The 20,944-nt window shown below is 41.4% G+C and overlaps 1 protein-coding gene across 6 annotated transcripts in view; it reads right to left on the bottom strand.

The window, feature by feature from the left end:
• Positions 1-5,749: 5,749 nt before the first annotated feature.
• Positions 5,750-20,944, bottom strand: part of PFKFB3 (6-phosphofructo-2-kinase/fructose-2,6-biphosphatase 3) — a 39,278-nt gene continuing 24,083 nt past the window's right edge. The window contains exons 1-16 of one of the 6 annotated variants that reach the window (XM_069978812.1): positions 17,594-17,871; positions 12,995-13,120; positions 12,590-12,686; positions 12,337-12,403; positions 12,176-12,250; positions 11,875-11,931; positions 11,653-11,777; positions 11,263-11,470; positions 10,947-11,093; positions 10,662-10,766; positions 10,387-10,516; positions 10,223-10,285; positions 9,655-9,719; positions 9,351-9,512; positions 9,145-9,167; positions 5,750-7,855 (exon numbers count right to left, since the gene is read on the bottom strand). In XM_069978812.1, coding sequence (XP_069834913.1) covers positions 7,849-7,855; positions 9,145-9,167; positions 9,351-9,512; positions 9,655-9,719; positions 10,223-10,285; positions 10,387-10,516; positions 10,662-10,766; positions 10,947-11,093; positions 11,263-11,470; positions 11,653-11,777; positions 11,875-11,931; positions 12,176-12,250; positions 12,337-12,403; positions 12,590-12,686; positions 12,995-13,120; positions 17,594-17,672 — 1,536 coding nt within the window. In that variant the 5' untranslated portion in view covers positions 17,673-17,871 and the 3' untranslated portion in view covers positions 5,750-7,848. Of the gene's footprint in view, positions 7,856-9,144; positions 9,168-9,350; positions 9,513-9,654; positions 9,720-10,222; positions 10,286-10,386; positions 10,517-10,661; positions 10,767-10,946; positions 11,094-11,262; positions 11,471-11,652; positions 11,778-11,874; positions 11,932-12,175; positions 12,251-12,336; positions 12,404-12,589; positions 12,687-12,994; positions 13,121-14,009; positions 14,971-17,199; positions 17,207-17,333; positions 17,346-17,593; positions 17,872-20,944 lie in introns of those variants that run through there. The other 5 variants (XM_069978805.1, XM_069978837.1, XM_069978843.1 and 2 more) reach the window with 5 other exon arrangements.

Below are 20,944 nucleotides of genomic sequence, written 5' to 3' on the forward strand. Positions count from 1 at the left end.
ACCGGTACTTATCAGCTGCTGTATGTCCTGCTGGAAGTGGTGTTTTGTTTTCAGTCTGACACAGTGCTCTCTGCTGACATCTCTGTCTCAGACAGGAACTCTAAAAGGTGTTTCCCATCTGGTACTGCTTGGATCTGCCATCCCTTTCTGGTTGCTTTGGGGGCTGTGTTCCCTTGCTAGTTTTCCCCAGCAGCAAAGCCCCCCAACCAGCAGCTGTGCAGGGAGGTGCAGCACTGCTTCATTCATTTCATTTCAGTCTACATTAGCAAGCTCAGCTTCTTTGCTTCTCTTTACACTAGGCATTAATCAATAAATGCTTTTAGTATGGATGTATACAGCAAACAAAGACCCCTGTCTGCCAATAGAAAAACCAAAGCAACATATGGTTTCAGAAAGAATAACATCACCACCAATTCAGCCCAGCTGAGCTCACATAGAGGTGGTGGTGTTAATTGCCAAGAGCCTGTTTGCCCAGCCATATACTGTAGCCCTCCTCCTCTTAGAAGATGAGAACTGAAGTCATGTTTAGTTACTGTGAAACCTGACTGCAGTCACATAGGCACTTTCAGCAGAAGTGGAAGAATCCCTACTGGCCACAGACTGCCAGCTGAATTCGGAATTTGCTGGCAATGTCTCAACATCAGAGAGCTTATTTATATGACAGCTTAGTCATATAGCATTTGCTTAGTCATATAGCATATAGCATTCGCTAGAAGGAAATTATATTATTTAACGGATCTCTAACATCTCTTAACATTAAATTCACAATTTTTTTGGTTTCAAACTCAAAAAAGTTATATAATCACATACAGCACTTAATCATTACTCAAATACAAGGGTGGCATGGGCCCATGCTTTGTTTGCAAATCAAGCAACTGTGAAGCTGGCCTGACAGACAAAATAAAATACAGACGTTCAACTGTTAGTGTTAAGGTTAAATTTAGATGTTGACCCGTCTCTATGGAGAAAAGTCATCTACCCAGGTAGAGGATGGTTTCAAATATATCTATATAGCAGCTGCAGTTCTGCTTAAACCTTCAAGTGACTGTACCACCAGGCCCAGATGGTCAGCTGCTTCCTGTACTGCGCAGTCAAGGTGGTATAACGTGTGAAAAGGTTAGAACAATACATTCCTTGCACTGATAATAAAGGATGATTCCCAGAGCCTAAATGTAACAGTCAGGTTTCTTCTGAGAATGTCCTTCACTGATTAGGAGTCCTGAGACATAGTTCAACATGAGAAAATTCCTTATTGTCTCCATGTATCAGAAGTCTCAAGGGAAGAGGAATTTCCCAGACATTAGAATCATAAAATTAACCCTATCAGTTAGGTTACTGATTTTACGTCACTTGCAAGCATAGAAGTTTCTAAATGACCAAAGTTTTTGTTATTTATATGGAATCATGAAAAGGCGTTAATAATTGCATTATGATACATTATGATACTCGAAACCCAGAAAGTGCTGTATAGAAGGACCAGGCTCCAAGAGAACTGCAGTGCGGGGAAAGACAAAGGCGAGTTTATGTTTGCCTTTTGGTTTTTACACTTCTACCTAAAACTTACTTCCAGATACTCCCTATAAATACCAGATCAGAACAACAGGTGGGTTTGTAGACATATAAGTATAAATAGAGCTTTCAACACTACGCAGTAGGATATATATTTTTAGTTAGGACTATCTATGATATATTTTTAGTTAGGACTATCTGCAATACTTACACTTTGCACTGCAGTATCATTGCTGCCAGTGCCAATTCACCTGTCTTGAAAATGTTGTCCAAAAAGTAAATGATATTCAAATGTATTGGAATGTAAAGTGAGCCGCTTTTATGGTTAAAAGTCATTTAAAAAGTGCCGTTTTAGAGCAATTTACATACTATGCCCCTGTCAGAAGCTGCACTGAGCTCTCTAGTATAGTATCTTCCACATGATAGGGGAAAAGCAGGAAATCGCGGGGTCTGACCCTTGAACCCTTAGGCAATCTCCATTTCAGACCCCGCCGGGTCGGCACGCGACCTGCAGCTCTATTCATTCCTATGGAGCGACTGTGGAGTACAGCACTCTTCCAGCGTACTCGGCTCTTTCCGTCGCTCCATAAGAATAAATAGACCCCTCGTTCCTCCTTCCTCTCCCTCATTATCATCATCATCTGGTGATAATAAGCCCCCAGGGTGCTGCCCCCAGAAAGTTCCCGTCACTCTGGAAGTGTGGTGCAGTACACTTAGGCTGTCGACCCCAGCCCTCCATCATGCCGGCCCCCCTCCAGTACGTCATCAGCTGCATACCACACGCCCATGGACTAGGTCCGATTCTTATCCAACTTTCACCCCAATAAAATAGGATTAGGGTCACATATAAATTTTCTTTTTTTGGGGGGGACACACACAGCATAATTAGTGGACGGTGGACTTTCCATGTTGGCATCACATACTAACGTGGAAAGTCATACTGGTCTGACAGATGACCAGTGTGAAAATTGGAATTTCTACTTTTTACCCACTGTAGAACATTCAATCCAGGAAAATACATTTTTCAGTGGTATAGTTTCTGTAATGGGGTCCTTTTTGGGCGTTCCTCTACTTATTTTCCTGAGAATGTCTGCAACTATCAACCAAAGCCGTGCATTCTCCTATTTTACCTTCTGTGAAAAAGAAAGATTCCAAGCTAGACCACCCTTTTAGTCTTAAAAATAAAATGTTTCATTCTCACAGCACATTGTTCATCCTATGTCACCAGTGGGGTCCATATGCTTACTATACCCTTTGTTACATTCCTTGGAGGGTCTAGTTTCCATAATAGGGTCACTTGTGGGGGGTTTCATCTGTCTTGGCAGCATGGGGCCTCCATCCTTTATCCAGGCCAAATCCAGCTTGTAAAAGCCAAAAGATGCTCATTACTTTTGGAGACTTGTCCTGTGCCCTTTTGGCAGTTATGTCCCCATGTGGGGTATCTCCGTACTTGGGAGAAATTTCTCTCTGTGTTTTATGTTTTGTGACTTGTAAGATGTTTTAACTCTTTTGGCAGCACAGCGGCTTTGTAAACACAACATAGCCTTCATTATCCATCCTGGCAAAAAACATCTTCCAAAATCCAAACGGCACTACTTCCCTATGGAGACTTTCTGTACACCCGCTTGACACTTTAGGGGAAATTTATTAAGTCCGGCGTTTTCTGCACCGGACTTAAAAATGTCCCCGCAGCTCCGACGGTACTGAGTTTTTTGTAGAGGCAGTTCGCCGTGCGCGCGGCAGGAAACCTACGCCATCTCAAAGCTGGAGTAGGTTTCCTGCTTATATTTACGGCAAAAAAATCATGAATTCCCTCCCTCCCTGACCACAGCCATTTGCAAATAAATTTATTCGCATCGGGCCCATTTCCGACAAAAAATATGCTTTTTTTTGCCTTGATACATCTACCCCTTTGTGTCCACATGTGGGGTATTTCTGTACTTGGGGGAAATTGCTCTACCCATTTTGTGTTGTTTTTTTTTTTTTTACACATTTGTGAACACGAAAAACTCAAGGCTAGACCAACGTGTAAAAAATGTAATTTTTCATGGCTCATTGTTCCACATTTGTGTCTTTCTCCAGTGGGGTCTATATGTTCACTATACCTCTTGTTATATTCCTTAAGGGGTATAGTTTCCATCATTAGGTCACTTGTGGGTAGTTTCCACTGTCTTGGCAGTGCAGAGGCTTTTTTTTTAAACCCGACATGGCCTTTGTCCTCCATTCTGGCCAAATCCAGCTTCCAAAAGCCGAATGATGTTCCTTGATTTTGGAGGCATGTCCTGCACCCGCATGGCACTTTGTGCCCACATGTGTGGTTTTGTTACAATCTTTGAGGGGTTTAGTTTCCTAAATGGAGTCTCTTTAGGGGTGTTTATGTCAACCTTGAGTGAAAAATGGTCAATTCAATGGTAATATAAAGTAGAATATGTCATGAGAAAACAATCTCAGAATCACCAGGATCGCTAAAAGCAAGTTATTGCTAAAGTGACATTGTGCAGACAGCCCCAAAGCACACTTTGGCCCACCCAGCCCGCCCCATCCCCTGTGGGCTTTGCGAAAATCCTAGTCTTAGGGACACATGTAAGTCTATGGAAGCAGAACTTTCACTGGCAGTAAACAGATACAAGTCAATAGACAACTAACCTGGCCCCCAGAGAGGGGACCACATGTCCTGTGTATACAAAGGAAGGGAAAGAGGGAGCAGCGTGTTTTCAGAGTGGACACAAGTAGATGATTATAGACATCCAGAGCGGGTAGGTATGAGGAAAAAAAAACAGGAAAGGGTGCTAGGTTATACATGTATATTAGACATAGGGTGGTATTGGAAAGGGGGATCGTTTAGAATATTGTTTTTGTTTCCAGGATAACCCCTTTAAAAGCCATTATAGGCTTTGTCCTTAAGGGGTTGAGCTAAATTTACCTGCAGATTTGATATGCAAAAATGTTGCAGACACACCATCATGTTTCTCAACATAAGTGCGCTAGCCAGAGTTTCTACCGGGAAGCAACAACTAAGGGGGTCTCCAGTGAAGGAAACCACCATCCAACAAGCCACAGTCAAACATGACATGACCTGAGAAATACATAAAAAGGTATGCATCCACAGATAACTGTTTCCAAGTTTTAAGATGTGACACAGCCAGCCTACTCAGGAATTCAGTAGCTGTAGCTGTGTCCCGTCTCTGCCACTAAATGACTAAGTGGGCCTGCTATGTCAAGTCTTCAAACTCCGGAGTAACCACACAACAGGGCCTGAAGCAGTGGAGTATGGATGGCAGCATAGATGCTAGAAAAGGTAAGAGTATGCAATTTTTTCCCCCTAGCTCTTGAAGGAAGCATTCTGGACTTTCACGCTGTTGCCTCAAGACACAGGCTTGTGGGTCTACTGGTGTGAATTGGCCATCAGAGCCATGCCTCACCGTTCCCATCAGTTCCCGCCATCTCTGTTCTTTAGAAATTTCTCAAGTCAATAGATCCCCTTCCCTCCTATTGTGCTACCTGGATGGAGGAACTGGGTAAATGCTTTGAAGCAGTTTAATGGCTGAAATTTTCCTATTAGCACATAAAACTATCAATAACCAAAAGGCACAGGGAATCTTATTTAAAATTATCTGTTGATGGTACTGGGTTCCAACACCACTGGTACCCAGCAGTACCAAACAAATGCTAGAAATGTGGCAGGGGTAGTGGTTCAGTGATATACAGTATATTTGGTGGAGTTACCCATAAATACATAGATTTTGGAGATATAACTCATTAAAACACACCTCTGAAATTAGAGGAGTACATAGCCCAAATACCCTGGAATAACCAATGGTTTTCCTTAAATACAAATGGCCACTTACTAGTCACCTTTTCACCTTCTTTAGGCCAGAAAAAATGTGCTTCCTATCATCGCAGAGAACTGCCCTCCATAGAGGGATAGTTCACCAAGATTACTCTTTTTCATGCAAAGGAGGATCTAATTGCTGTCACTCCAGCAGCCCAAGACAAATGTCAAAAAACTCCAGAAGCCTGCCGTTTTAAATAGTCAGATACCTATGAGCCCATAGTCAATTAGGACATGTCAAAATAGGTTGGGGTCTAAATGTTCAGACAGTAACTGATCAGTAGAATAAGCAGGGGGAATGAAACTCGCCGACACAGGGTCCTCGCCCCACTTTGTGTTCCAATAGGCCCTTTTGTGCCTTTGTAATGACAACCCCTCCCCCCTTTCCCCTCAAAGTACACATAAATATTTTATTACAGTTTAATTTTATTGGTCCAGCAACTGCAAAATATACAAATATCCAAAAGGCATGTCTTGTATCAGCTGGCGTAACTTCTTTTAGGCAATCATACCAGACAAATACACACTTAAAAATACAATGGACTTGTCACAAAAAGGTAATGGAAACATATGCTGAGCTTACAACATTAAATAAATAAATATCACACCTAAAACATTTAAAAAAGTATTTTAAACAATAAAAAAAGTTGGTTTTCTGCAATGTTTTACTAACAAAGGTGCCATGTTAACACCTTGCAGCGAGACCACTAAAACACATACAGTTATTTAAAGCCAAGAGCACCCAGAAACAAAGCAATAACCAGCACCAACACAATGTATTTTAATCCCTCCTGTTGGAGCTATTAAGAATTTACTTTACTGCGCTGGCAAGACGTCAACACAGTGCCAACAATTACATGCCTAAAGTACCCATGGGGTGCACTTAAAAGCAAGTAAAGTCCAGAGATCATTGGATTGTGTGTAGAACATATGTAGTTCTATGGCTCACCCTTGTAAAAACACACATCCAGTGACCTCTAGTAAAATATTAACGTGACTGATTTGCATACATTTCTAGATTACTGTAGAATTTAAAGTAACTCAAAACAAAAACATAAAAAAAAAAAAAAGTGAACAGAACATTTTCCAGTCAAATACAATCATGCACACAAAACACAATCAAATGCAATTTTAAGGGTCTACAATAGTTCACTGTGGCGCATAACACCACAAATCCCATACTTTACTATGGGATAACTATGTAATCCAACTGTGTAGCCCAATCAAATCAGTCCCAGTACAACAGCAAAGGAGACAGTCATTGTGATTCAAATCACTGTATGAAAACCACCTAGGTGTTGTGTTCACAGGGGTCAGACATAACCATACGTTTAGACAAAACACAATCTTCCATCAATCACAACCAATACCATACCATTAATTCTGAGCCTCACAACCCTGTCACAAACATTAAAGTGCAAGTATGCATCTTTGAGATAAAGTAAAACTGTACAAAAATATAATCCTCCCTCTCAAATATTTCTATCGTTTTGCTCCTTAGACATTCAACCAAAAGGAGACCTCAATGATATGGCCAATCCCCGTGCCACATTCATAAAGTGTGTGTGTGCGCCCAAGGAGATAAAAGTGAAGGTATTAGCAGGGGGAAGCAGCTCCAGGAAATTCAAGTTATAGAAAGTTCTACTAGCAGCTTTTGGGGAGAAATAGGTTCCCTATCCTATTTACCATAGGGTATGGTGACATCCACACTGTGGCATATTGGCTCCATTAACTAACCACTACAGTAAGCTGGTGAGCCTAGGATACATCTGCAGGAGCAGAGTGAAGAACAAAGCTACAGAACAAAATGTACCTTTAAGATTTGCAAACTGAGGTTTAAACTGGCAAACAGCCTCAATGTAATCTTGGATGTGTAGCATTGCTTTTTCTGAACTAGGCAAGTAGTATCAGTGTGGAGCTGGACCCTATACCACAGTGTAAGAGTCACACATATTATGGCAGGAAATAAGTGTAAAGTATACTCAAGATCTCAGAATGTTTCAGGGTATAGTACTTTGTAGCATCCACAAGCAAATAGGGGAAAGTTTGGCATCAGCTACCTTTCCATTTTAGGCCCTTTTTGTCACTATTTAGTTTTGTTAATACTAACTAAAACGGTATAAAACTAAAAATCAACTGAGCAGTGTCTACAAAAAGTCAAACAATAATAAAAACATAGGTAAAACAGATGAAAAACAAGATAAGATTTGGCAGGATACAAGCAGTTCCAGCTGTGTACCCTGCAAGTGAAATGCCCCGAGGCTCCTTGCTCAGCTCTTGGTTGGAAAAAGAAACTAGCAACAAAACAAAACCCTTTGGTGTTCTTCTGCTTTTTCCCATTTGATTCGATGCGTTCAGACATAAGCAGCTGCAGGCTCCAACATTTGAGTCCAATGATAAGAAATTCGCAGACATGCTTTAGCAATGGAACACAGAACGCAGCAATGGATAAGATGATCATTTGTTGACTTGAAAGGTCTTGAACTGTCCGTGAAACTCAGGTTCACTCATGCCCTGCAATAGGGAGAAGAGAAATGCGTCAATGCATTCAGGCTCCTCTATTACTTATGCTTGAAGCATGCATGCAAGAATGGAAATACTACAGCACACCACAGCATCAGGCAAAAACACCCCAGAAAAGATGTGACTAGCTGTGCACCTAGAACTATGAAGTATATTACTTTTATTTTTAATTTATTTTATAATTCTTTGGGTGCATGTTACTATATTAGCACAATCTGGAATGGAGAGTCAACGCTGTTTAGGATGGATTCACATTTTGCATGAAATCGAATTCAGACACAGAGATCTATTTTATAGGACACCTCCATCCAAAACCTAATTGACTACAGACACCAGTCTTCTACCCCCCACCAAATTCACAAAAGAACTGTAATATGGCCTGCTGTTTATAAGGGTATGGTATAAGAGAATAGTCAGTGATCTACAGGCAAATCCTTCTTTTCCTACAGTGTGTACAAAAGACATGCACGTGTGTTATTGCACAGCTTCCCTGGCTGAGAATAATATCCAGGCATTCATAATTTTACATGAACACATTCAGAGAGTAGACGCAACACATAATATTCTCTCATAAACTATAAATGTAACAGTCATGTTTTGACAGAGAACACAGTTATGACACGTCTATGTGTGGGTTTATCATATGCACATACACAAGACATCTAGCAATGTGCACTATGAAGATGGAGGAAACACCAAGCATGCCAAGGATTTAGAAATGGATATGAGTTGACAGGATGCAAAACTCATAGACCTATGAGTGTGTACACTATGGCGTCCTCTAGCATATACTGTAGAGAAACTTTCCAAAGGGTTCACTTAACATGAGCAGATGCCCGGCATGCTCTCAACCAATTACCTTCTAAATAAAAATAGGGTAGCCAATGAGATGTAATGACACATTGAGAGCCTTTAAAACGAGGGGAAGAAAATGTAGATAAATTTAGTGGGTGTTTAACCACCCAATAAGGTTGACTGCAAGATCTGCAGACCAACTACTGCATAAAGGCATCCTGAAATACGTGGCAAGTATGTTAGAATTTTATGAATATTTATCTCGACATGTACTGAAGTGCAATCATATCTGGACCGTGAAGAAAAGTCATTTACAGAGTAAGCCAAAAAACATAACAAACTAACAATAACAGGTAGAGTACAAACTCATTCAGTCTAGTAGCAAGGATCACACCAGCAGCTTATGCATCCTGTGAGCAGGTTAGTTAAAGTAAAAAAGTAAAAAGCAGAGAAGAATGGAGATGAAGATAAGGGTAAATACTTACAGACAAGCCTTCCCTAGCAAAGACTGTAAGGAGAAAATGGACCAAAGTAAGTAAAGATCAAGAGTCATGAAGTCTGAAGATATTAAAAGTGAGCAGAGAAAAGGAGCAGATGGAGCTTCGTGGAGTACAGTACTGCACTATTCCACTTGTGATCCAGGACTGTGAGGCTAGACAGTGACTTGAAGAAATCCAAAGCAAATATTAACCTGTGTAGCTTGTACAGTAGATGGCTCCTGAGATGCACAACCTGACAGGGCAGAACCAAGATCCTCAAAGCTATTGATCCGCGCTTTCTTGGTTGGTTCAGGACTTGCAAGAGGTGTGACACTATTGCGTCTCATCAGCGGAGTCGGACCTTTCTTAAAATCCTGAAGAATGTGAAGGGGTACACAGTTGGTTTTTTATACTTTTTTGCATAAAACATAAACTAGCTTTAAAACTCATTGCCTTATTAAATAGCTGCCAGGTTTGCAAAATATAAATAAAATCAGTATTATCTTCTACACTCACCTCTGATCTATCCACATGAGTGTTAACAGCATCAACACTGAAAGTGACTGTCTCAACGTGACATCCTAAAAGGTGGAACAAAATTTAGATTAAAATGACAAACTTAAAGGGGTACTCCAGCATTGGGGGCACTTTTGAGCTGGGACCCACCTTCTTCACTGAGTGGCTGAGCGGACCTGAGACGTCACGTCTCGGGCCCGCGTCAGACACCCGGAAGCGCCCGGGAAGCGGGCACCAGAGCGCCACGATGCGGGACCCACCAATGGAACCGGGGAGGTGAGTGGCCGTCTTTTTCCTCAGCCACCTCGTCCCCGGTCCCAGCGCAAAAGTGCCCCCACGCTGGAGTACCCCTTTAATAAATGCCTTAAAGGGGGTTTTGGTTTTGTTTCAATTATTCCCAAAACCTCCCTGTATGAATTGCAAAGTAACTCTGCATTAACAGTCCATGGGCCTTGGATTACCCCAACATTCCCCTCTCTCTGCTCCTGGTCTCCAACTTGTTTATACAAGCTACAGCATGTTTCCCTATTCCCAACAAAGAATTGCAAACATAAAGAAAGTCACTTACCATATGCAAAAGGAGTCAATTTAAGCATTGAGTGCAGTGGACACTTGAGATATGGCATTTCATCTATGAAAAAAATATAAAATTATGATAACGCTCAAAGCAATGTCAGCAAAATTTGTGCTGTAAAGAGTATAGGGTATTTATCACACTGAAAATCCTCATACCTGCAGATTTATCCAGAAAATAAGACAAGAGGCATCTCATAACAGCTTGATGACATATAACTAAGACATTCCCTTGTCTCTCCAGCTCCATGATTACAGGTTCCAGACGCTGCACTAGATCTTGGTATGACTAAAGCAAACAGAAAAATAAACCATTACATTCCGTAACAAGCAATCCACAGTTATATATAGGTAATGAGTTTGACAACTGTATCCATATAGTATCTGTAATAGAACCCAGTATAGTGTATGGCAGAGCAAGAATAGGAACTCACCTCCCCTGATGGGTAACGGTAGTGATATTTATCCTGAACACGGAGCCCATATTCCTCAGGAAACTTTTCTTTTATTTCTTCATAGGTCATTTCTTCACACACGCCCTGTTGGATAAGAGGGAAATTAGCATTATGAGCTTTGACACATTATAAATATTCAACAAGAGAATATAAGGAATATATACCCAGTTCATTAATATATATTACTGTGCTACAAAATATACTTGCTACTTTTCCAAGAAGAAAAAAAAAAATCAATATATAAAACACACACTCCTAACTTACCGCATCAATCTCATTTAATGCCTTCCACTGCTCATAAGGCACCTTCAGTGCTTCAGCAGTCTGTATGGTCCTCTTCAGCTGACTAGTCCAGACTTTCAGTTCTTTTAAGTTCTGGTCCTCAATGTATTTCTTCAGGGCAATTGAAAACTAATAAAATAATGAAACTTCTTAAAACTCAAACTTTGGGCTAAGATAGTTCTTAAAAATAATAATAAATATTATTATTTATATAATATATATTATATATATATATAAATTTGTTATGCTATGCTCATAGCCCTTATTTAGCAAATACAATTATTATACATTTCATTACCTTTTTCCCTCGTTGTGATAAACCAGAATCGCCACCGATTTTCCCCTTGACATTGCTCTCACTTTCACCAGCTCTGCATAAGTATATACATCGGGGCTGGACATGAATGTTCATGAGATAGTAAACTATCTTGCTCTGAATGTGATCTTGTACTTTGTTCACCAAGAATCTTCGGCCAACATCAATGACAATGATCATAGAGAGATCCCTGTAAAGAAGAAAGTAATGCATAATACCAATTAAGACAGTGAAATATTAAATTTCTTCAAATTCAAGACTGAAGATAAGCCAATCTATTAAAATGTACTTAGCCAGCACGTCACACAATGGCTAGAAAAGTTATTCATTTGTAAACTCATAATAAAAGCCTGGGCGGGACCCAAACTTTACCTGTCATGACTGTCTGGATCAAGAGGCTCATACATGTTCTTGTAGCAGTTTATTCTTTTCATGAAGTCATCCAAGGCTTCTTTAGATGAACAACCTTTGTAGTCTGGGCTGGACAACTTAACGTCCTGCAGACAAAGCAAGATGTTATATTTAATGACAATGACATGTAGTTTAAACACAAACAGGCAACATATCTGAGTATATTTCTATAGTGACACTTACCATAACATTGCTGGCAACAACTGATGGATCATCGCATATAGATTCAATGAAGAACACCTAAAAATAAATACAGTGATAAAGATTTATACAACTGTAATTTATCATGTAATAGTTTATTCATGCTGTAAAGCAAGAAGCCACATTATAGCAATATAAACCATTAGTGACGAGTTTATACTAGGTAGGTTTACAATGAATGCTAATGCTCAATCTATAAATAAGATTGTACTGTGCAAATACAGATTTCAGCTAAGGAGCAGACTGGCTACTTCACAAGGATGCACTTCTGGCGACAACTCACCTTGAAGTCATTTTCTTTGGCAAAATCAGTTATCATTGCTCTTCTCTCTCTTGTTGTATTTGTGGCATCAAAAACCTATAAGATAAAAGTCCCATTTATCTTCAAGAATCAAAAGGTTTAACAGTCCTGAGACCAAAGGCCACAAGGCAATAGAAACTTACTGCAATCTGTCCACCTTCCTGGGTTAGATAAGACTTCACATCTGCCAAAGCAGCTAAGGCACATTGTCTAGAAAGAAAAAAAAAAAAAAAATCAACCATATAAATTCATAGAAAGAGTGGAATCATTTACTAAATAGTCAGTGTTGGTTATTTTTCGGAAAATAGTTTCAAAAGGACATGGCTGCAGAGAAGCCATTTTATCATCCAAAAAGACAATAGGCTAATTCAGTATGATGATTGTTCATAGACCTACCTTCTAACCTTCATGGCCTCCTGGTTGTCTGCACGGAAGAAGTCATAGGAGCTAAAGTCCTTAACCACTTCTCGCCTGTACTCCCCAACATTAAACACTGTGGAAAAGAGGACAATATTCAATTCTGTAGTAAAAGTTTAGAATTAACTCCAGAAAATGCTGAGTTTCTGAGATATATACCCTTCTGACTACGCCATGAATAAGCCTATTAGTAAAATGGAGGAGGCTGGCTGGCATTTACAGCTAGTCTAGACAGAGCCGATAATGGAAAGTGCAGAACATGAGGAACAGGAAGCTCCAGAAAGCTCATCCCATTAAATTATAATAAGATAATGTTGACAAGCTATCTCTCATTATGCATAGTCAAAGGGTTTAAAAAGGAACAAGAAAATATATTGTTCTTACCTTTTGTAGGAACTCCACTCCAGTTGAGGTAACGTGTCAGTTTCTTGGATATATAGGTCTTTCCACGAGCTGGCAAGCCCACCATTACAATCACGGTAGGAGAGTTAGCAAGATGAGGTCCACCTACTAGAGGAAAACGCCTCAAATTAATCAAGTTGCACTTTCTAAATAAAAGATAAGCACAGGGTCTGCAGATGCTAAAGATCCCAGACCACACCAAGGCCCAAAATTTATCTAGTATGACAATGAACTATGTCTCAGTTACATAAATAAGCTAACTAATCTCCCTGTAGAGTATAAAAGAAATAGGACAACTATTGACACAGCTATTGGGTTAGATCCCAGACAGCTCATACTGTCTATTCTACGCCAGAAAGTTGGCACACATCAACATTCCTAACGTTTGGCATACACAAACGTGAGGGAGCAGCAACAGCAAGCAAACTGCAGAGAATATGCCTATTGCATTGTATCCATATAGATCAATGGACAGTAATTAAAAAAAAAAAAAAAAAGAGTTTCACAAATCAACTGGATTGGGCAAGGGTTCTTTCCAGTAATTTTTTTTTTTAGCTAAATAAATCATTCCTAATGGTTAGAAAGACATTTGGGATCCCCTTGGGATGTGACCTTTTGCTCTTCCTTTGTGTTTTAAGAGGTGTCCAACTAAATACAGTGGAGGGCCCAAGTGTTCCGCCCGAGGCAAATATACAGCAGGTGCAGAATGCAAATGCACAGGACACACACACACACAACTTTACACAAGTAGATCACAGGTTAGTGTGAAAGGAACCTCTGTCTACACAACTGTAACCCATCCATTGTCAAACGTAGAACAAAAGCCAACATAAAACTAGTATCCGCTCTTCCACAACGTTAAACAATAGTGATGCTTAGCAAATGAAAGACTCAAAATGTGTACCTTAAAGATAAGTACACAAATAAATTCTACTGATAAAAGGCATTCCATATAAAATAAACCTATTACTAAATACAGGTGGTGGACCAGACTCACGTTTCTTCGGGCTGATCATTCCTATAAGGTAAGCAGGAGAAGCAGCAGCGTGCTGAGATGAGTGCTGTGGCTTAGAATGAAAGTATCCTCATGTAGGTCATCATATATATTCATATGCGTCATGACCAAGTAATCCGATAAGATACAGGACATTAGACCCCACCTCGTGCATCAGTAATTATACGGTAAGGAAAATTAAGCAGCGGTAGGATTATTCAGCTACTTCTAGTCTAATAGAACAGGCAAGACTAAACGGCATGACCAATTCAGAGAATTGTAACAGGAAAAAAAAAAGAAAAAATGATTTCAAACATCCCCTCCTGACCAAATAAATGATGCAGAAGGATTGGGCCCGGATAGTAGCAACCATGAACCAAGTCCACCTAGAATTCTCCTTACATATCAAAGAGCATTCATTTGCATTCAGCAAGGAGCAACATCTGCTGACTCAATGCCTTTTTGTATTACCGACCCCCTACACCTTACTTCTCTACCCTAAGGCACACAGCTGTCTCATCACTGCAGGCCAATCTTTTCTCCGATCCATTGCACCTTTACTATTCTGTCAGATAATCTTTGTGTGTAAATGGACCCTAAGTACAATACATAATAGAAACCAATAGCTTTGGATGTGTGACATTCTATATGTTAAACAATAGACTGGTGGTGAGAAGTGAGTGCAGGAGCCAACATAGTTGTCTATGTGCCTAGGACATGGTAAAAGTGGCTTATCTCCAGCAAAACCAGATGAGAATGGCAGTGACTGTCCAATACCTCCAGTTTCCTCTGCCTTTCAAACTGAAAAATGCGCTTGCATCAAACAGAACAAGCTGGCACGCTCAGTCACGAGACCAGAGGAGGGGTGGGAAGAGAAGAAATCTCTGAAACAGCAATTTATACAGGTAAACTATGTAGACTGGGGAAGCCAGGGTTAATGGAGTCATTGCAGACAATTTATAGCTGCATTTTAATGGAAAAAAGGAAAGTGAAACGCATTTAACCCTGGACCTGTAATCCTAAGAATTACTGTATTTAATAAATAAAACTATTTAACTTTATAAAACCTGTGCCCATATAGGAAAACCTGCATGAACCCAAGCACCTCAGACACAGGCAGAAATCCAATCTAGCTGGAAAGTTAGTCTAAGAGATGAATGTTAATCTGAAATAACCCTCGGCAGAGGGCACAGAGTAAACTTCTTTTAGCTCCATAATCCGGACATCATGTCTACCTGCCTTATCCGACATCATTCAAATTACACGTGATGCGGGATTAGTAAACTGTCTCGCCGCCTTAAGACTTTCTTCTCCTCTATCTATTACCACTGATTTCCGCTTACCTACATCTCCTATACTGTATATACGCTCTCTGCATCTCCTGCTGAAACACATCTTTTTAGCAAATGTTCATATATTGCAGGGTTAACACATTTGCCCTGAATAGAGAGGTCAAACTCCATGGCAAGTCTGCAGTGTACCCTGCATGAACATACCCTTTAAGGGTGCGTTCACACCTACAGGATCCGCAGCAGATTTGATGGTGCAGATTTGATGCTGTGTTCAGTTATTTAAATGAAATCTGCTGCGGATCCACAGCAGAAAATACGCTGCACATCCGGTAAGTGTGAACGTACCCTAAGGCTGGAATCACACTTGCAGTTTTCAAAGCCAAATCCAGTAGAACATTCAAAAGGAACTCAAACTAGAAATAATCCAGTGTAAAAACTGCAAGTGTGTATTCAGCCTAATGTGAGAATTTAGCTGACCGCACATGGAGATTATCTGACTGGCCCATAAAGGGGGGGGGGACATAATCACACTGTACAAACCCAACTAGACAGCATATTGTGCTAGATATACAACAAGCTAGAAACATAGAAACTAATTTACACAATTCTACTGCTCATCCCTGGAAACAGTCAGCAAGATTGTTGTCAGACACACCCCTAAAAGCCATAACTTGGTATTAGATTTCAATTTTGAAGCCAGCTGATTTATGAATGCAGCTCTGAACTAAAAAAAACAAACAAACAACTAACTCAGGTTGATTGTAAGCAGAGTAATGCTGTGTGCTTACAAAGCTACTAAACTTTACTCCCATAAATATATTCTGTTGGTGCATAAACACAATATTACATTACAGTATATGTATTATGGTTTATAATAAGGCAGTACCCCCCCCCCCCCCATCTATGGCCATCGAGCCGCAGCAAAACTACAACACCCATCATACCTAGGCAGCTGGTGGGAATTATAGGTTTACAACAGCTGGTCAGGATCACATATTATATTAATATATATATATATATATATATATATATATATATATATATATATATATATATATATATATATGACACTATATCTGGGAATTTTAGAAGCCACCTAAACCAATGCATGGGGCAATGTTTAATGCAACAAGATACCAAACATGTAGGTGAATCAGAGGACCAGTTACTTGGAATATGTCCAGCTTTGCCTATACTCCTCACCCCACCCCCGAAAACATGGGCGGTTGTGAACAACTGCCATGGAAACCAAAAGGCATAAACAGGCATGATGGGAAATTTAGTTTTGCAAGAACTGGCCAGCGGAGGGTTGGGGAACACCAGATTGTCACCTCCCCAGTAGTAGCATAGTAGCAATGTATACTGGAGTAGATAGAGTCTGAGGTGGATTTGCATAAGCAAACCAGTCCATACATACACATATATATATATATATATATATATATATATATATATCTGACATGGAGGAGCTGATGCCTCCGCAGTCCATATAAATGGATGAGTAATGGCCTGGCAGCAGCCCCTGGCGCAGGGATACAATGGATGATGCAGGAATGCTGCTCATCTTCCGATACACGGAAAGGAATCCCTGAGTCATCAGCTGATGCTATGAGTGATGCTCCCCTCCCCCACCATCTGCAGGGAGGAAGCCCCCTATCCCATCCCTGACCCTGGGACCCCCAGTAATATCAGCAGCTCCAGGGCTGCACTACATGTACAAGCACCGTGTCTGCAGGGTGGGCCCCGGGGCCCCGGTGTATGGAGCCCGGGGGATTCCCCGCAGCACAGCCCGCCCCCAGACGAGACGTGAGAGCGGACGCGTGGCCCCTGCACCCCGGGCATCCTACCAGTGATGGGCACCCCGGGCATCCTACCAGTGATGGGCACCCCAGGCATCCTACCATTGATGGGCACCATGGGCATCCTACCAGTGATGGGCACCCCGGGCATCCTACCATTGATGGGCACCCGGGCATCCTACCATTGATGGGCACCCCAGGCATCCTACCATTGATGGGCACCATGGGCATCCTACCATTGATGGGCACCTCGAGCATCCTACCAGTGATGGGCACCCCGGGCATCCTACCATTGATGGGCACCCAGGCATCCTACCATTGATGGGCACCCCGGGCATCCTACCATTGATGGGCACCATGGGCATCCTACCATTGATGGGCACCCCAGGCATCCTACCAGTGATGGGCACCCCGGGCATCCTACCATTGATGGGCACCCCGGGCATCCTACCATTGATGGGCACCCCGGGCATCCTACCAGTGATGGGCACCTTACCATTGATGGGCACCTCGGGGATCTCATCCTTGGGCAGCCAGATCTTCTTGATCCTGTTTTGCATCAGCTCCATAGGCATAGCAGCGATATGGTTCCGGTGGCGCTAAGATACCGTCTCTAGTGAACAGGTCCGGGCAGCGCGGTGCTCGTCTAATCCAGCAATGCTCCGAGAACTAGGGGGCAGACATGGCACCGGGCACACGGGGAGATAAACTGATAATCCTGGGTGTAGCGCTGTGGCCGGACTCTCCTGTGCACTGTAGTATAAGGCGGCGGCGGCGGCGGCGGCGGCACGTGCCTATTGCTCTATCGCTTCTCCTCTCTGATCTGAACGATCCCCAATCTCTGCGAGCTGTAAAAACCCCGGCCGGCAAAAAGAGGCAACGTGACACCCGTGACGTCACCGAGAGATTCCCCTCCCCTCTCACCTTTTTCTCTCTGCTGCCACCTAGTGCTCACACAGCAGAACTACAAGCATCGGGACTGCAGCGGCCGGCACGTACCATTTAACCCCTAACAAGCTGGATCCTCAGCTGTATAGTGCGTATAAAATAACTGCTGTATAATTTTTTTATTTGCACAGAACATTTTGTTGAAGTTTTAAAAACGGGATCAAATAGCAGCAACAAGCAGCTGTGTCTAATACTACTTATTGCAACACTTGTTTGCATGCTGCCCATAATTCTCCTAGGGATTTATAGGTGTATCATATCTAACCTTTATATAGCTATATAGATACCCAGTAAGGGTCAGTACTGATACAGCCCTGTAAGATGTGTAACACTGTATATTAAATAAACATGGTATATGTGAGTTAATAAATGCTGCTCCATCTGGGTTTGCCATCAGCAATTGACTTCTCCTAAACTAGAGAGGGTGATGGACTCTGCACAGTTCCTAAGAACTTCCTAGGAATGTTTTCCCAATCTGTTTCCGGATATAGATGATCCAGCTCCTCCCTGGGTAAATCCACATCCAGCCCTGGTGCCCATAACCATGTCCATTCCCAGCAGCTGAGACTTTATTGCAGATTCACAAAGATTGATGTATAAATAGCATTTTCCATTGTGTTGTGTTCTTCTATGCTGAGATATGTCTGAATGCCCAAGAGCTATTGCCACCTTCAGGTGTTGTATTGCAGGGGTTAAATAGAAAGTCAAGAACAGATCATTAATTTACAAAGGAAAAACCGAGGGTCTATCTATCTATCTGCTATCTATCTATCTATCTATCTATCTATCTATCTATCTATCTATCTATCTATCTATCTATCTATCTATCTAATATTGTACGTTGTTTATAGATTATGTACTGCAATGGAAACTTTCCCAGGGTAATGTGGCCGGCTCCTTTCCCTGGCTCTGCATGCAGTGAATGGATTGGCCCCACAGTTGTGTGATCAGCATGATAAAGGCCCCGGGAGGTACAGTGAGCTGCTGCTGCTGGGGAGGGAGGAGGATGGGCAGGTTGCTGAGCACAGGAGGGGGCTGGCTGCCTGCTGCTCTCCATGCCTCCATCACGTCTCTCACGTTTCCCCATGCTCTCTGCCTCCTCCCCACCCCACTCTGCTGGCAGTCTGACTCATTCAGCATCCTGACCTCACACATGGGCTGGGGACAAAGATGCCCAGGCATCCCAGGCAGCCCTCCCAGTCTCATACTTTCAGCCTTTAGATGTGTAAAATCCCATTAGTATTCTTTTAACTTCCTAATCATCACCTGTGACATGTACCTGAAATGTATTTCAGTCCCTATCCATGCAGTATGGTAGGACCCTGAAGGAAAAGGCATTTCCTCTAACAAACAAAAAACTGTCTCCCATTCTGTGTATGAATGCAGCTCTGCCAACTCCTGATAAACATCATCAGATACAGTATCTTATTCACTCTCATTCACACATAGTATTTCTGTCAGTCATTTTTCAACCACAACCAGGTATGGAACTGACAGGGCAAAATTATAATGGAAAGATTTACACAGATTTTGTGTTTTTAACCCAATCCTGGTTTTGGTTGAAAAAAGACTGACAGAAATACTATGTGTGATCATAACCCATAGGTGGGACGGGTGTCAGCAGCATGGTCTTATCATTGTAATATTTACTCAGCCACCAGTCAGAACATCCAAACAGATTATCTGCAATGGATATCTTGGATTATTGAACATGACCAATATCATAGAGGCGGTTGGACAAATCAGATTATCGGTTGGTTGATGTCTACATCATGTTATATACATATTTTTTCAGTGTCAGCACTTATAGTAAATCACCCTGAACAATAAACTGCTCAATATTAGCATCCATCAAGGGGGTGAAATACTATAGAAAAAGAATCAGCATTCTGGCATACAATATGGCCAAAAAGTTAAGAAATTGTGTACTTTTTAGTGTCTCTGTTCATTTTACCTTTTAATGTATTAGGAAACAACAACAAAAAAATTGTTGAGTTACATATTTCCCTGCCCGTCATATGTCTTAACCATCAATCAGCTGTTCAGGTGGGTCGCGGCAATGTACACAATGTAAATCACAGGACCTCAGCTCTGTACACTGTGTGTTGTAGCGTCAGATTACTGCAGCTCAGCTACCATGAGATCAGCACTTGTTTGCAGAGCCTTTATAAGGCTTAATCTTGCGGCCTACTAACTTCAGGATAGTCGTCCAAACATTCGCGTTTACACAAATTGTTAGGAACAGAACTCGGAAGTGATAGTCATTCGATTCAGCAAATTTGTCACTGTCACTCTGATTGCTTTCAGTCCACTTTAGGCCAGTTTCACGCGTAACGGGTCAGCAGCGGATTTCATGCTGCGAATTCACAGTGAAATCTGCGGATCCCTTGCCAGTCATTTTCAATGAGAGGACATACTCGCAGCGGGATTGACAGGCTGTGTAAGTGACAGCTTGAAATCCGCTGCAGATTCATTACGTGTGAATCTGGCCTAATAGTATTTTGTAAATTTGACCTTATGTGGCACATAGAATCTAGGTGGTAACAACAGTGAACTGGATTAGGCATCTTTTACAAATAATTGCATCTGTTAGTAAAACATTACATTGATTTTGAAGGTCATTCTATTACAAACCTAGAAATATTTCTATTTCTTATAGATTGTAAGCCCTCGCGGGCAGGGTCCTCCTTCCCCATGTACCAGTCTGCCATTTGCCTTCATGTAATGTGTTCTTGATCTTGTATTGTTTCTGTTTGTTACCCCTATCTATTGCATAGCGCTCTGGAATTAAGGGTGCTTTATAAATAAATAATAATAATTTCTACCCAGCTTATCCAGCACTGAATAATATGGCCAGATTGCAATATTCCCTTTGCTATTATAAAAGATCCCTCATAAT

The sequence above is a fragment of the Dendropsophus ebraccatus genome, chromosome 1, assembly GCF_027789765.1.
Source record: "Dendropsophus ebraccatus isolate aDenEbr1 chromosome 1, aDenEbr1.pat, whole genome shotgun sequence".
NCBI classification, from domain to species: domain Eukaryota; kingdom Metazoa; phylum Chordata; class Amphibia; order Anura; family Hylidae; genus Dendropsophus; species Dendropsophus ebraccatus.